The following is a 14,962-nucleotide window of genomic DNA, read 5'->3' as shown; positions in this document are numbered from 1 at the left end:
GGATACCGAAACAACCACCACCACCACCACGACCCAGGACCCCTGCACGCACACTGTACTCCAGAGGAGTGATTAGAAAGAAAAGAACCAAGATGCAGAAACCAGAAACTTGGCATCCAGCAAGTCCATGCCTGACACCATCCAAGCATGTTTCCGTGTAGGTTTGCACACCACTGTTCTGTCCTCAGCAGTGTTACTCGCATGTTTCCATGTAGGTTTGCACACCACTGTCCTCAGCAGTGTTACCCACATCACCCAGAACAGGAGGTGGGGCCAACGGCGCACTCAACAGTAGAGAACCTGCCTAGCATGTTCAACTCACAGTACACAAGAAACCCAAAGCATGACCAGATCATCTACCTGTCCATCAACTGGTGGCAGAATGAGGACCACCCATACAATGGAACTCTGCCATATGGGTGACCTCAAAACCATCGTGCCAACAAAAAGAAGCCAAGTGCAGAAATCACCCATTCTGTGACTCCATTTACCCACAATGCCCAGAAGAGGTGAATTCATAGTGAGGTTGCCTGGGATGGGGTAGGAACCAGGACTAAAAGGGAGTGGATCTGAGGGTCCTACAGGAGAGCACAAGGACTCTCTAAAGTTCACCACGAAAATGACCACACCTCTCAGTTGAGTTACTAAAGACACTGAATTTACACTCGAAATGATGAGTTCTATGATACAGAAAGTATCCTCCGACAGCTCTAAAAATTGTTTACAGGCTGCTGAGCGGGTCCACAGGTGAAGGTGCCTTTGCCAAGGCTGGGGGCTGAGTTCAATCCTTAGAACTACACGACAGGAGAGCAACGAACTGCTACAAGGTGTCCTCTGACCTCTGTACATGCACATGTGCACACACACACACACACACATTAAAAATTAGTGATAAACAAGAAGAAAGGAAACAAAAGTGAACTCACAGCTGACTGCAGCCCTACAGCCCAGCACGACAGGCCTGGGCTTCACCCCAGCACCATGCATAACACACACCACGGAGCATCCTTCTAGAAAAGACAAGACGGGCGACGGCCATGGATGGTAAATGGGGGTTGGTGTAGGTGTATGTATGGCCTTTTCCTTTTCAAAGGGTAATATAAAAAGGCCAAAAGGCCTCCTCCCACCAAGATAGTGCCGAGTTCAAAGCATCAGCTCTTTCTTTCCCCACTTTAAGTGGAAGGCAAAAGAACAAAGACCCATAATACACTGTCTGACGGAGGATACAAAGAACTCTTCTAAGTCAATAATGAGATGAGTAAAGGCAGGAGACCAGAACAGACACGTCCCAAGACAGACAGACGTGCAGATGACTGGTAAGCACGTGAAAGCACTGCCCTGGCCAGGCACTACAGGAAGGGAAGCCTTCAGTAGTCAGCCCTGCACACACATTAACGTCTCTGACGCCCCAGCGGGAACACAGCTGCGACTGCTGGTGGAAAAGAGTTTACCAGTTTCTGATAAGGTTAAACCTACACTTAACATACAAACCAGCAATCTCCTCCTCGGCATCCACCCAAGAGAGATAAAAGCACACAGAGACTGGTACATGAATGTTCACAAGAGTTTTACTCATAATGGCTAAAAACTGGAAACAACCCAAAGTCCATCAAGTGCTGAGTGGATAAGCACGCGGCAATACCCTTCCATATGGTGGGGGTGAATGGCTCAGTATAAAATGAGCAACTTCTGACTGCACAGCAACTTGGATGCGTCTCAGCACTACTGGGGCAGAGGAGCCAGACGCCTGAGCGGACAGGCCATATGACTCCATTTGTGGAAGCTCAGGGAAAGAAATATCTAAAGGCAGCAAGGAAAGGCAGAGCTGTGGCTGCCCTGGCAGGATTGGGTGCACTGACTGGAAATAGGGCGCAAGGGACCCTTTGGGGTACTGGAAACGTTCTGCGATGTAGTGACGGTTTCGGGAAGTGCACACTCCCCTCAGATGGTGCAATCACAGTGGGTACCTTTTATTTCACGTAAACCACCCTCCTAAGGTCACAGGCACACAGCCTGTGCAATGTCCCTTCAAGGTTGGCAGTGGCTGAGAGCAAAAGCCAACATATTCCCCACCTGTTGGTGGCTGAAACCAAGGGAGAAAGTGACCTAAGGGTTCTAACACAGCCTGAGAAGCACATGCCTGATGGCGCCTGACTCACACAGAGGAATCTAACATTTAGATGTTATAAAGCGTGATAATAAAGTAGCAAGTCCCACCCTCCTAATAAACCAGCTGAACCTTTCTAAATACCACAGCAGCCAGCCACTGGAGCCTGCACAGGCCCGGTAACCCCTGAGTGTAAGTGCTCACGCCAGCTCCAACAACACTTTACTGGGCCTAGACGATGATGAGGAGGGCAGAGACAACTGGACAGACGCAGTCCCCAGTGCCTGCCCCATTTGCCAGGCTCCCTGCAGATGGGAAGACCATGCAACCACAACCACGCTCCAGTCAGCAAGGAGGAGATGGACAGGACGTGGAGATCTCCGGGTATCCTCGGGAGGCAGCTGGTCCTTCCCTTCCTTTAGGTTGTTGGATGGCAGATGGGGCAGTAGGGGGCTGGACCTGGTGGGCAGGACAAAATGGATACCAGCGAGCTGTCAAGGCAGCAGACTTGAATCCCTAAAGGCTGCAGAGCCTCCGTGGTTGGCTAGACGACCTGTGCTTAGATAGCAGAGAAAACTCATTTTCTGAGATGTAGCACTGCCCTAGTGACATGCAAAGCCAGTCCAAGCCTCACCCTTTCAAGGCTCTGAAGACTACCTACCATTCTGGGGTTCCCAAACGTCATTCCTATGCTTTAAGTGGAAACTCTCAAGATGACTGCCACACAGTACAGCAGGGACTAGTCATTTCTGTCCTTCCCCATACTCCCAGCTTCCTTGTGCATTAAATGGTGACCTCCTGAAAGCAAGTGTGTCCCTTACTATTTCCACAAGCTTCCGAGAACAGCCTACATAAGTTGAACATGAGAAAGGTCTGGCTGATGGGCAGGTGACCAAATGGGCATCGTCACCAGGCAGTTTCTTCTCAGTTCTCAAGCACACTGCTGGCACGGGTCACCCGGACAACAAGCATTTTTAGACACCTGCTAAGTCAGAGCCTCAGGCCATTTGAGTTGTATAAAAGCCTCAGGACTCACAGATTAATAGAGAAGACACTGAAACAACCATTTCCATGCAGTGTGGTGGAGAGCAGGGGGCTGAGAGCCACAGGTGCCTCCATCAGGGCAGAATGACGTGCACTGGAAGGGTGCCGTGAAGAAGTGGACAGTGGACTCCAACCTGGGGAAAATCAAAGGCGACAGGGAGGGCAAGAGAGGCTCAGAATCCGCCTCTAAAATAAGTGACTTTATCATTAGTCTAAGGGCAATTTTGTTAACTAGATGGTGAAACTTCTGAAACAACTGGCTATCACAGCTGCTGGATATCTTCTGTCAGTGTGGGCTTAGCTGTCATTTTGCCTCCTCCTCAGATACTCCAGCTTCTTGGATCACCCGGAGATCCTTAAGGTCATCATGGAGGTTCCTGTCTTCACGCTCTCGTCCATCCTGTCAGACCACTGACCCCGTTGCCCGTGGGGTCAGTGAAGCATCTGCTCTCAGGGGCTCCCTCCTCCCTGCCCTGCCTCCTCCCTGCCCTGCCTCCCAGGCCCTGACAAGCTGGCCACTGTCTGCAGAGCAGTCAGGCTTGGGCTAAGGCCGGGGCCTGTTCCCCAGGTGCTCTCAGGAGGAAATAAGAACGGCAAAGTCTAGAGGAAGACCTTAAGCCGCCCAGACCCTTCCCTCTGCCCTGGCCATGACACGGACAGTTTCTCTCTGCCATGTGCTCTCTGCCATTGTCACCCAACACCCCAAGCCAACAGGTCAACAGTCACAGACTGGAACTATACACCCAGAACAGCCCTTTTCTATTTCTAAGTTGACTTTCTCAAGTCTTCAGCAGTGGAAAACAGACTAAGGGGTATGTTAATAACCTGTCTGTCCCAGGGGTCTCGTGCAGTGCCCGGTACATGGGAGTCACTCAGTCATGAGCTAAGGTACTCGGGATGAGTGTGTATTACCACCCAGGGCTGTGACTGAAGCAAACTCAGAAGAATGCTCTCTCAGGACTTCTCATCAAATGACTCAAAGCTCCGAGCCAGCCCTGGGCATCTCCGGTCTACTTTAAGAAGAGGCGGCTAAAGCCCCGGCCGGCCTCTGACGGGGCTCTACTGCTCAGTGACAAACACTGGCACCCACTGGCACCCACTGGCACCCACAAAACACTGTCCCGGCCCCTGCTCACACCTCCAGGCCCCTTGGTGCTCATCTCTCTGCACAGAAACAAGAGCAATCAGCTCAGCAGAATCCCAAATCACTCAGCTCAGCACGGAGCAGGCCCAGAAGCCCACTTGCAGGCTGTGGACGCTCGCTCCCAAGTTCTGACTCAAAGTCAAACAGAACAAAGCCAAAAGGAGAAGCAGAGGATCAGGTTTCTCTTGGATCCCAGCCGGGCTTTTCCCGAGCTCTGCCTGACTTTCTCTGCAGCCGGAGGAACACTGGTTTATCCTCACACTAGGTGACACCGTGCCCCCTCAGGTGTCACCTCCTGCCACTCTCACAATGCCTCCTGACTGCCGTAGCCCACATTAATTTTGCTCTTTTCTGTAATCTTACAGAATTTTTGTCAGTATAATTAATTTTGGCATTAAATCACAATGTCTGATGTTATTCTCTTTTTCTTAAGAGCATGTAAAATTCTCAAAGTTCGTGCTTTGAAACTCTCATATAATACCGAGTTGAGTATCCAGTGGGTGCTTGGACCGAGCTGAACAAGTACCACTCTGGCAGCTCTCCTCAGCACGGGCATCAGTAACATTTCAAGGTCAAGCACGCTCCCAGAGAGCAGAGACGGCAAAAGAGGCACCCAGCAGCCCCATGGCCACTAAGCTAGGGTGGTCGGGAAATCACGGTCTGCACATGCCAGCTCCTCCACGTGTTCTCAAGAGAGACTAAGCTGACACGGAGGCACTTGGGGCCACCAGAGGGAAGCCCGTTTTCTGGACGTGGGCTCAGAGATGAAATGTCCTTACACGGATGAGAAATGGGAAGGGAAGGGACGCAGTGGTTCCAGGCACAGAATCAGCAGGAGCACTCGGAACAGAGGCCATAAATCCCTCCCAGACACAGATAATGCCTCAGTGATAAGCATGCAGACTGCACACCTAGTTCAGAAACTCCCCTGAGTTTGGTTGTAATTAAGGGGGTTAGAGAGGTAAAAAAAATATATAAACCCAATTAATCATTTAAATATTTAAAGTCAGATTTCCCCCCTCACTCCAGGATTAGTAGGTTTCATAACGCCAGCAGCCGACAGCCCTGGTTTTTACTGGGGTTCATTTTAGAGCATGTTTAAACTAGTCAGATTGAGTGATGCTTCCAGCAACTAATCGCATGTCAAATAAAAGATATTTTATGTAATAAATTACCGCTACAAGTAATTCAAATGTCATTTATCAGTTTTATTATCAGTCAGGCAAAGTCTTGTTTCTCTATATTAATCAAAATCAAGCTTTTTTTTTCCCCCTCTTTTCTTTTTTTTTTTGAGCAGTTTTGACACCTCTTGGCAAAAGTACTGAAGTGAAGAGCGGAGTCACCCAGGAGCTGAATGGAACAGTGTAACACTAGCAGAGACTGAGGCTCGGTGGTGACAACTGAAAACTCAAGTATTAAAACTGTCATTGCCACTGTTTCTGTGCTACTGTCAAATCAGGAGGAAGCCTGTCTCTAAGGAGACGTGTGCTACAGTTAGGCCGGGAGACCGAGACCCTCAGCCTGCAATCCTGAAGGAGGCTGGAGACTGCACACCATTGCCCCACCCAGAGAACCATCAGTTAACTCTGCACTCGCAGAGGGCCGGCAAGCAGAGGGGGCCTGATGCCAACCCTGTGACCAACCAGAACAATTTGTCCCGAGCAGGAAGTTTTCAAGTAGCGGAGAGACCTGTTTGGTGTTAAGCCATGGGAGGAAACAGCTGGCGCAGAGCAGATGTGCGTCTTAGAAATTCTGCACCCAGCTGCCACTGCCTATCCTCAACAAATCCCATTAAACGGCTGGGCTCAGGGACACAACTCAGGAAAGTGTGGACACTTACTTAGACGTTGGTTAAAAAGTATGTTTATAGCCCAAAGCCTACACAACAGACTGACAGAGTTGGGCTGGGGAAGAGAAATGAGCCTCTTGCTCACCAATGGCAAAAGCCTGCTCCTGGGGTCTCAAAGGCCTTGAGCCAGTTGCCCAGGCCAGGCACAGAGGGACAGGACTGTGGGGTGTGTGTATGTATGTGTGTGTGAGTGTGTGTGTGTGTGAGTGAGTGTGAGTATGTGTGTGTGAGTGTGAGTGTATGTGCACGTGTGTGAGTATGAGTGTGTGTGAGTGTGAGTATGTGTGTGTGGGCACGTGTGTGAGTGTGTGTGTGTGTGAGTGTGTGTGTGTGTGTGTGTATGTGTGTGTGCACGTGTGTGTGTGTGAGTGTGTGAGTATGAGTGTGTGTGAGTGTGTGTATGTGTGTGTATGGGCACGTGTGTGTGTGTATGGGCACGTGTGTGTGTGTGTATGTGCACGTGTGTGAGTGTGTGTGTGTGAGCATGAGTGTGTGTGAGTGTGAGTATGTGTATAAGGGCAAATGTGTGTGTGTATGTGCACGTGTGTGAGTGTGTGTGTGTGTATGTGCACGTGTGTGAGTGTGTATGAGCATGCAAGAATGCTCTGACCCTGTCACTCAGCTTCTCCAGAAGGCACGCAACTCTAATACGAGGCTGCACAGCAGCCCAGCCTCCGCCTGGCCTCCCCCTGACCACAGGAGAGCACGCGTCTGAGGGACCAGCAGCCCAGCTGCAGGCAAAGCCTGGTCAAAAAGATGATGATGAGGGGAGAAGGAAGAGGAGTTCAGAACTCATGTTCTGGGATCAAATGAGCCCACCATTTTTAAATATACTCTTTAATATCTGGCCTTGAACTCCCTTCTAAGTCACTTTTTGGAAAAAAAAAAAAAACTAGTACTCTACTAGGCAAGTAAAATGAAGACAATTTTAGAAAAGGTATTTTGAAAGACAATAGGGCCCATGCTAAGTTATGTAAAAAGAAACCAGCATAAGCTATTTCCCACAGCTTTGGAGACAATTTTAACTTTTTACCCTCTCATGTAACGTGAAGAAGACGTGATGGTCTTGGCTGGATGGCTGCACCACTGTCTGTTACCACAGCAACCTCCAGGTAAAGCAATCAAGTGCCCAGTGGCTGGGGTTCCGTGTGAGCATTAAGGCGCTTTTGTATTTAATCTGAAATTCCCTTAGAATCTGTCACTACATGAGTAGACACATGAGCCGGGACGAGGGAGCCAAGGTTGGCCCAAACCCATGAGTAGTCAAGTCACCTCCACGGGCATAGGGGAGCCCACTCACACCCCGACGCGTGGGTTAAGGCCAACTCAGTCCACACCGGTAAGAAGTAAGGGACAGAGCCGATCATCTGTGACCACAGTGCCTGAAACGGCACAAACTGCCGGCTCGTCTCCCCTGCAACCTTTGTCACACACAGAAACCACACCTAGGTGAGTCTGGGCAGGCCACTTTTATCCCTAGAAAAACTCAAGCTTTCTTCATCAAACAGAAAATCCAAGTTCTTCTGGGTTGCTGCGGTAGGAGCCTCGGAGCACGGCTCTCAGCCAGTGTCCTGAATCCCAGGCCAAGGTAAGCGGGGCTTGGGACAGGTGACTTACTGTATGGCTGTGAAATGAGGTGAGGGGGCTGGACAGGAACCACCGGGGTAGCTGGGCCCACGGGTGAAGGCTCGTCGGAAGCAGTGCCCGACTGCTGGAAAGCCAGGTCAATCTCTTCATCTGTCAGCCCTAGAGAGAAGAGCAAAGGACACAGGTGAGCACCTCCTGCCAGTGTCCACCCCCAGCGAAATCTTCCTTTGCAAGAAGGCCTTGACGGCCACAGAGGGCCCTGCATTCAAGTGTGCTGCCTCCTCGATTTCGGATTCTCGGGAACCTCTCTCCGTTGCAATTTAACCTTAAGCGACAGAATATTAGCCTCAACACTGCTTCCAAATGTGGCTCATTCAATTTCCTTAATTTATCCTTGAGTTTATTGCTGCTTTTGAAGTCGCTCCGTACTGCAATTCTCCATTCTTCCCCCGAAAACAGATACCATCAACTGCAAATGTGGCTCATTTTAATCTGTAATGGTGTTAAAAAAAGAGGGGAAAAAACTAACAATAATGCACGAAAACAGACAGGGAAACAAAAAACTAATTATTGGGTGAGACGACTAATTAGTCTAGATCGTTTCCGAAGACGGGAATAATTTGCTTTATTTTATGACAAATGCAGAAATAAAAAGAAAAATCAGGACTGACTGTGATTAGTATGAATGGGATATAGAATGTAAAGAAGAAAATAAAACAAGAAAACAGATCAAAGCGAGACCAGACCCATGCTTTCAGATGAATTGCTCCAGCCTATCCCAGGCTGCCTGGATCGCCTTTGGCTAGTCCCCCCCCACCCCAATCCTCTGTCGCTCTAACTACACTGCACAGGGGCATCAGGAGATCGCAGGGCGCCATCTGCAGTGGTTAACAGCATGTGGGTAGGATTTGCCAGGAAAGAAGGGGAAGCCGGTTGAAGTCCAGGCTCCTAACCCAGCAGGCTGGAGGCAGAGAGGCTTTTAGAGGGCGGAGGCCGACTGGTGACGTTGGTAAAGGATAAGGGCTCCGGTAGTGAAGTATAGAGCCCAGGCTTGTAACAGATTCCTACAGGGCCACTCAGGAAAAACTGGTGCATACAAAGACATCCACTGCTGAGGGTGGAGAAGCAGGTGAGAGGTCACTGCAGTGTGCAGAAGACAACTCAAGCTAGACCAGGCTGTTCCCGGAATCCCAATATCCAGGAGAGCCGCAGCACAGAGCTTTTAAACCAGGGCCAAGAGCTTTTCCACATCTGGTGGGCAGCTCTCCATTAGAGGCCCCCAGCATGGTATACTTGCCCCTGGGGGTGGACGAAGCACAAGGCAGTTCTGAGGATCAGCATCTTCAGTGTGCTGCCTCACTCTGTGCCTGGGGGCTAATACATGGTGCGCATTAGTGCTTTAGAGCACAGCTCGACCCTGTACCATATTGGCCCGAGTCGATTCTAGCCATCCCCCAGACTTCTCATGCTCCACCGCAAACGGTCAAGGGAGCGCCTTAACTATGGGGAAATGGCCCCTGACCTCTTTTCCTTCCTGCTGCAGCAGCACCTCCTCTTCACCACCTGAGCTAGCCAGGAGCGGGCAGGCACCGCTGTCCTTCTGCGGCATCCACCTAGCCTGAGAGCAGCTGACAAAGCACCAGGGCATCCCAGACTGCACCGGACAGCTTGCCACAAACGGGTGGCATTTCTCACTGTTTCTTCTCCCAAGACCAGGGCTAGGACAGCCAGAGAAGCCAGGAAAAACTGGAGGGCACGGTTCCCTAGAGCCTGTGCCTCTTGGCCATGTTCAACTGCCAGTCACTGCTGGTGGCACTTCCTAAATAGGAAGGGGTACTCCTCCAAGTGCTGGAAGGAGGACATTGCTTTAACCAGTTCCCAGTCTGCTGCAGAGAAAAGGAAGCAGCATCTGCGACGTCAGCACAGGCTGCTGGTCACTGGCTCACCATGGAATTCTCTAAACCTGGTGGATCATGTGCCTTGTCAGCTGCTGGCTGCAAATGAGGATAATTTTCCCAAAAGGAGCATTCAGTTGCATTCTCATTTTCCCTTTTGGCTCTTTCAAATATAAACAAGTACGATAATGTTTAACGCTGGGGAAATATACAGCAAGTTACAGGCTGTGCCTCGGCCCCGCGAGCTGGGGCTGGTTAAAGGAACAGGACCTTCTGCCTGTTGTTCTGCCCTCTGGCCCCGAGCTCTTACCAAGACTATTTCCCTAATAAAACACAGTTGCATTCCCTCGGCCGCTGACTGAGCCCACCAGCGACTCAGAGAGTTTGAATGCCATCAGTGCGTCCTTCTAGGCTCTTGCTTCTCAGAGACCTTACCGTTTGGTGCTGTACTCCACACTGGCTGGAATTCCAACATAACCTAGCTCTCCAGGAAAGTCAGGGGTTTGATTTTAGTTTGAATAAATGAGTCATTTTTCTTAAGAAGGGGGGGGGGGACGAGAACATAATTTTGGAGCGTTATTCCAACCAACCATTTCCCCTGAGGTAGGGGTGAAGACCGCCCAGATCCGACCTGTCCTGGAGAACAGTGGCAACCAGAGGTACAGACGTCAGATGGCAACTTCACTCTTAGCTGTTGAGGTTTAGAGAAGGGTGAAATCCCTTTCTCCCACGGCACCCCGGCCCTGCCTGTAGACAAGAGTCAGCCAGTACTAGTTCATGGGGATAGAGAAACATGGGCTACAGACCCCCTGGCTCTGCCCTGCAAATGCTTAACTGGATGACATTTTAACAATGCCAGAGTGGTAAGCACGATGCGTCTTCATCCTCTTCTTACCCCAGACATTCCTCACAGACCAGAGCTGTGCTTCCCTGAGAGTCCTGACTCAGACAGCACTGGTGAGTTTCAGGACTCTATTTCTGGAGCTAAGCATAGGAAGACCAAGTCGGGGTTGGTCACTTCTCTCTGGATCGAGACTCGCCATCTACCTAGCCACTGGCTCCATTACAAAGGTGACTACCTCTGTGATAAACTGTTGCCACAGGACCCATGCATAAACATCCAGACGCCCTAGCCCATCTTTCCTCCCCACCTCGCAAGATAAACAATGCAGATCTTTGATTGAGACCTTGCAGAATCCAAAAGGTTAAAAGGAATAATAAAGGAAACTGCCAATTGTAAGTGAATTATATTTGGCTCGGAAAGCCAAGGAAGGCACAGGCTATATTATAAAGGCATCTCTCGGCGGTGTTTACCATCACCCTGACTAATGCAGACCTTTTTTGTTGTTGTTGTTTTAAATAATCTCATGCAAATTAGACACACACACTTCCTTCCAGTTGATTGCTATCTGTGAGGAATAATCTAATCGCAAAGGGACTGAGCAATGGCTGAAGAGAACCGAGAGCAGAGGACTTGCCATTCTGCAGGCAGCAGGCAAACCTCCTCCCTATCTGCCTTTGGAAGAGTTCGTTCACTCTGATAAAGCTTACATTTTCCTCTTAGCTGAGGTGTTGGCTGTTGTTATCTGACACCACTAGGACTTGGCATTTTAATCTCCTTCCAGCAATTTCCCTTCTCCCACGGGTGATTTTTCTAGAGTTCCCACCCTACCATCTACTGCTAGTAAGGAATAACTCTAAGGAAGTCCTGCTCCCTCCCTCACTCAGGGAAGGAGCAAGAGCACCTGTCCAGGAGGGAGGAAGGACAGTGGCCAGAGAATGCTGCCTCACCTGCAAGGCCCAGGCTGCCTAATCTGAAAAGCCCTCCAAGGTCCCAGCACTTTTCCTGTTCCCTTGATTCGATGCAAACTACTTCTCCACACATCAGGAAGTTACCACTGCTGCCCCGTGGAGTTCCAGGACCAAGGATTTCTTCTCCCCAGAGGGCTGCACTTAAGAATGAGACAAGGAGCAGCTTCCCCAGGACCACACAGGGGCTCAGGACAGCCTGCTTTCTTTTCTCAAAGGTTTCTATGAGAAAACAAACAAAAGCCAAAGACACTGTGTGTGTGTGTGTGTGTGTGTGTGTGTGTGTGTGTGTCTGTGTGTCTGTGTGTCTGTGTGTCTGTGGGGGGAGGAGGGAGAGTAGGAGGGGGAGGGAGAACGAGAGCATGCTGCCCACTGTCCTCTCCTGGCAGGCTGATGGTTTCTGCCGCACAGGGGCTTCTCAGATCAAGCCACTCCACACTGACTACAGTGCCTGCTGGGCACAGCTCTGGGCCTGACTCTGAAGGTGAAACAGAAACCTGACAGACAACAGCAGTGTTCTCTGCGTTGTGCAGGGACAGCAACCAAGGCAGAAGGGCTAGGAATAGTCTGAAAATATGTGAGGTAATGAACCCCAGCAGCACCTTCCAGTCTGGACCAAGCTTTATAATCAAGCTGTAGAGAATGAGAGGAACATGGAGGGGGCGGGTACAAACCCCCAGCGCACAGCCAAGGGCAGCAGCCAAGGGCCCAGGATTCAGATCATCTCCTCCGTCCACAGCCCCTCTGTTTCCGATTCAACTGAGACTCTGCGACTGAGCAGGGGTCACCTCTCTCAGAACACAACTAGTTATCTGCCTGGCACATTTCGGGAGGAGATGAGGCAGGAAGACAGCTGGCTCAAGATATTCCCCAAATTAAAAGAAAAATCAACTCCCTCAGAATGTGTTCAGGGAGGGGAAAGGGAAAAAGGATTCTTATTTTATTTTATTAACATTTGGTTGGAACAGTAGAGTACAATAAGGACTCTTGGAGCCTCTAAAAGTCGTAGGATGACCTGTGGACCCCTATTTCCCAGTGCCTTGTATAAAATTGAATTTTTTAAACATAAATTACGCGTAATGACGACACTGTAAAAACCAACAGTAATGGAAAGCCGCGCTGTATTTCATTAGCCTGTATTATCCCGTGCCACCTGATCCGGCCGGGCCTTGTTTATGAGTTAGTGTGCGAGCAGATGCCGATGGAAGCATTTGCTTCGACCTTGCTCTTCTCATTGGGGCATGAAATTACGACGGCAGCACCTTGATATTACAGCCATAAATACAGTAAACTGCAAATTTAAGCCAACGGCTCCTATTGTCTCTGAACATAAAGCTGATCGGTATTTATTTAAAAGGAGAACAAAAAAAATATTATATATCACCTTGTTTATGGGGCCGCCCCACCCACTCTCTTATCCCCACCCCCAGCTCCCCAACCTGTCTAATCCGCTAGGTAAAATATTAAGCAAATAAGCCAAAGCTTCCTTCTCTGCTGACAACTATTCCCCAAGTAGCAAGAACCAGTTTTTGAGAAAAACAGTTCTAAATATCACTCGTCCGAATAAAAGTTTTTATGCAAATTGAGCTGGAGGTGGGCTGGCTCTCCCGATCTCGATATTAATGTGTAACTTCAAGACTGGGGTGAGAGACTTCCCCTCTCCTCAAATGAGGGCGATTGTACAACTGGAGGAAAAGTGCTGCTGATACCTAGAAACTGGAAGCTCCTCAGTATCCTGAAAACTGTTCCACAGAAAGGTTGCTTTGGAAACAGCAAAACACTGCCTCCTGCCACCCAGGGAAAGGAAGATATTTTTTTTTTTTTTTCTTTTTTTCTGGAGCTGGGGACCGAACCCAGGGCCTTGTGCTTGCTAGGCAAGCTCTACCACTGAGCTAAATCCCCAACCCCGGAAAGGAAGATATTTAACCACGAATGTAATTCTCATCTCGGCACAGAGCGCTCAGACCTCTCATTAGAACTCACACCCATCCCTTCCTTATCCTGGTGAACCATGACGACAATACATCCTTTAAATATATCAAGTGTGCGAGAAAACTAAGCAGAGGCGCGAGGACACTGGTCTCTCCGCAGGCACCTCTCCCAGTAAATCACTAGTAAGAAGGCAGTGCACAGTGTATGTATTTCCCTGCGGCTTTCAGACTCAGAGACCTGGCAGGAGAGAAGATGGGGCTGCTCTTCCCGTGCTGGGGAGGAGGGTCCTTGAGGAGACAGAGGAGCCGTGAGCACAGCCACGACCAGTTGTGGAGCTCTCAGAAGTTAGTGGCCAAAACCAGAACATCAGCAGTCAAGCTCCGAAGTCTTCCCACGCAGCACACAGGACCATCTCAGCCACGAACTAAATGCAAGGCGGGCCTTCACTTCAAAGCAGACAGGCTGCGGTCACAGAGCCTCGAGCCCAGGAGTACAGTGACACAGGCAAATCCACCGAGATCAAAAGCTTCTGTACACTTGGCAGGTTATTCCACAAGGCAGATGTACTCCCTTGGAGCCCTAAATTATAACAGCTACACCAGGCTTAGCGCCTTCACATAAGGAGGGAACTTTCTATAAAATTTATTGAGTGCCTCTGGGGAGTAGTATACCTACTGAACAAGACGGAAGTGAGCTGCCCTCTGTGTTACACAAATTGAGACCTCTGTATGAAAGACTGAGCGGAGTTCCCATCAGCAGCCATGATGTCTATTTCTGACCTGCACAGTCTAAAGAGTGCCTCCACTTTCCCTTTAATCCCTCTCTGGCCATACTGAAGATAAACAAAAAGAAGGGTCACTTCTGATGTCCGCCATCAATTCTGGAGGATTACAGACTGCTGCTGTCACAGAGGACAGCCTCTAACATGTAGGTCTTTAGCAACAGGCCTGGTGAGTTTTTATGAATGTGTAGGAAAGCCTAAGTAATAAACACTTCAGCCACACTTAGACTTACCCATTTCAGAAGGGACACTTGTGGCACTTGTTTGCTTTTAAAGCATATTTATTTAGTTCACGTGCATGGGTGTTTTAGTTTTACCTGAGTATGTACATGTGCACCATATGTACGGTCTGCAGAGGTTACAGAGGAGGGCCTCAGAACCCCTGGAACTGGAGTTACAGATGCTTGAGAGCCATCGTGTACGGCCCTTCCTAAGAACAGCCAGTGCTCTGAACCATTGAGCTCTATCTTCCAGCTCCTCAGCTGTCTTTTTAAATTTGCTTTTTATTTTATGTGTGTAAACGTGTTTTGCAGTGTGTTTGCACCACATGCACACAGTATACATGGAGGCCAGGGGAAGGCACTGGTGGATCCCAAGGATGGAGTTATGGAATGTTTGAGTCATGATGTCTGCCCTGAGAATTAACCCGGGAGCTCGGGAAGAGCAGTCAGTGTTCTGAACCACGGAGCCATCTCTCCAGCCCCTTGTCTGCCTTTTAAACAACCGTAACTCAGCAGAACAGGAAAACAAAACAAAACAACAAAATCCAAAAAAACAAGAAGAGAAAACCCTTGAAGTTCTGGTGGTGGTGGGC

The 14,962-nt window shown here is 49.5% G+C and overlaps 1 protein-coding gene across 1 annotated transcript in view; it reads right to left on the bottom strand.

The window, feature by feature from the left end:
- The window catches only part of Pex14 (peroxisomal biogenesis factor 14), a 137,126-nt gene that overhangs the window by 18,296 nt on the left and 103,868 nt on the right, over window positions 1–14,962 (bottom strand). The window contains exon 4 of the mRNA XM_032894566.1: window positions 7,762–7,890. Within this exon, the coding sequence (XP_032750457.1) occupies window positions 7,762–7,890 (129 nt within the window). The remainder of the gene's footprint in view (window positions 1–7,761; window positions 7,891–14,962) is intronic.

The sequence above is a fragment of the Rattus rattus genome, chromosome 1 (assembly GCF_011064425.1).
Source record: "Rattus rattus isolate New Zealand chromosome 1, Rrattus_CSIRO_v1, whole genome shotgun sequence".
In the NCBI taxonomy this organism is placed as follows: domain Eukaryota; kingdom Metazoa; phylum Chordata; class Mammalia; order Rodentia; family Muridae; genus Rattus; species Rattus rattus.
The sequence above is the reverse complement of the archived record's forward strand: the minus strand, read 5'-3'. Positions and strand labels throughout refer to the sequence as shown.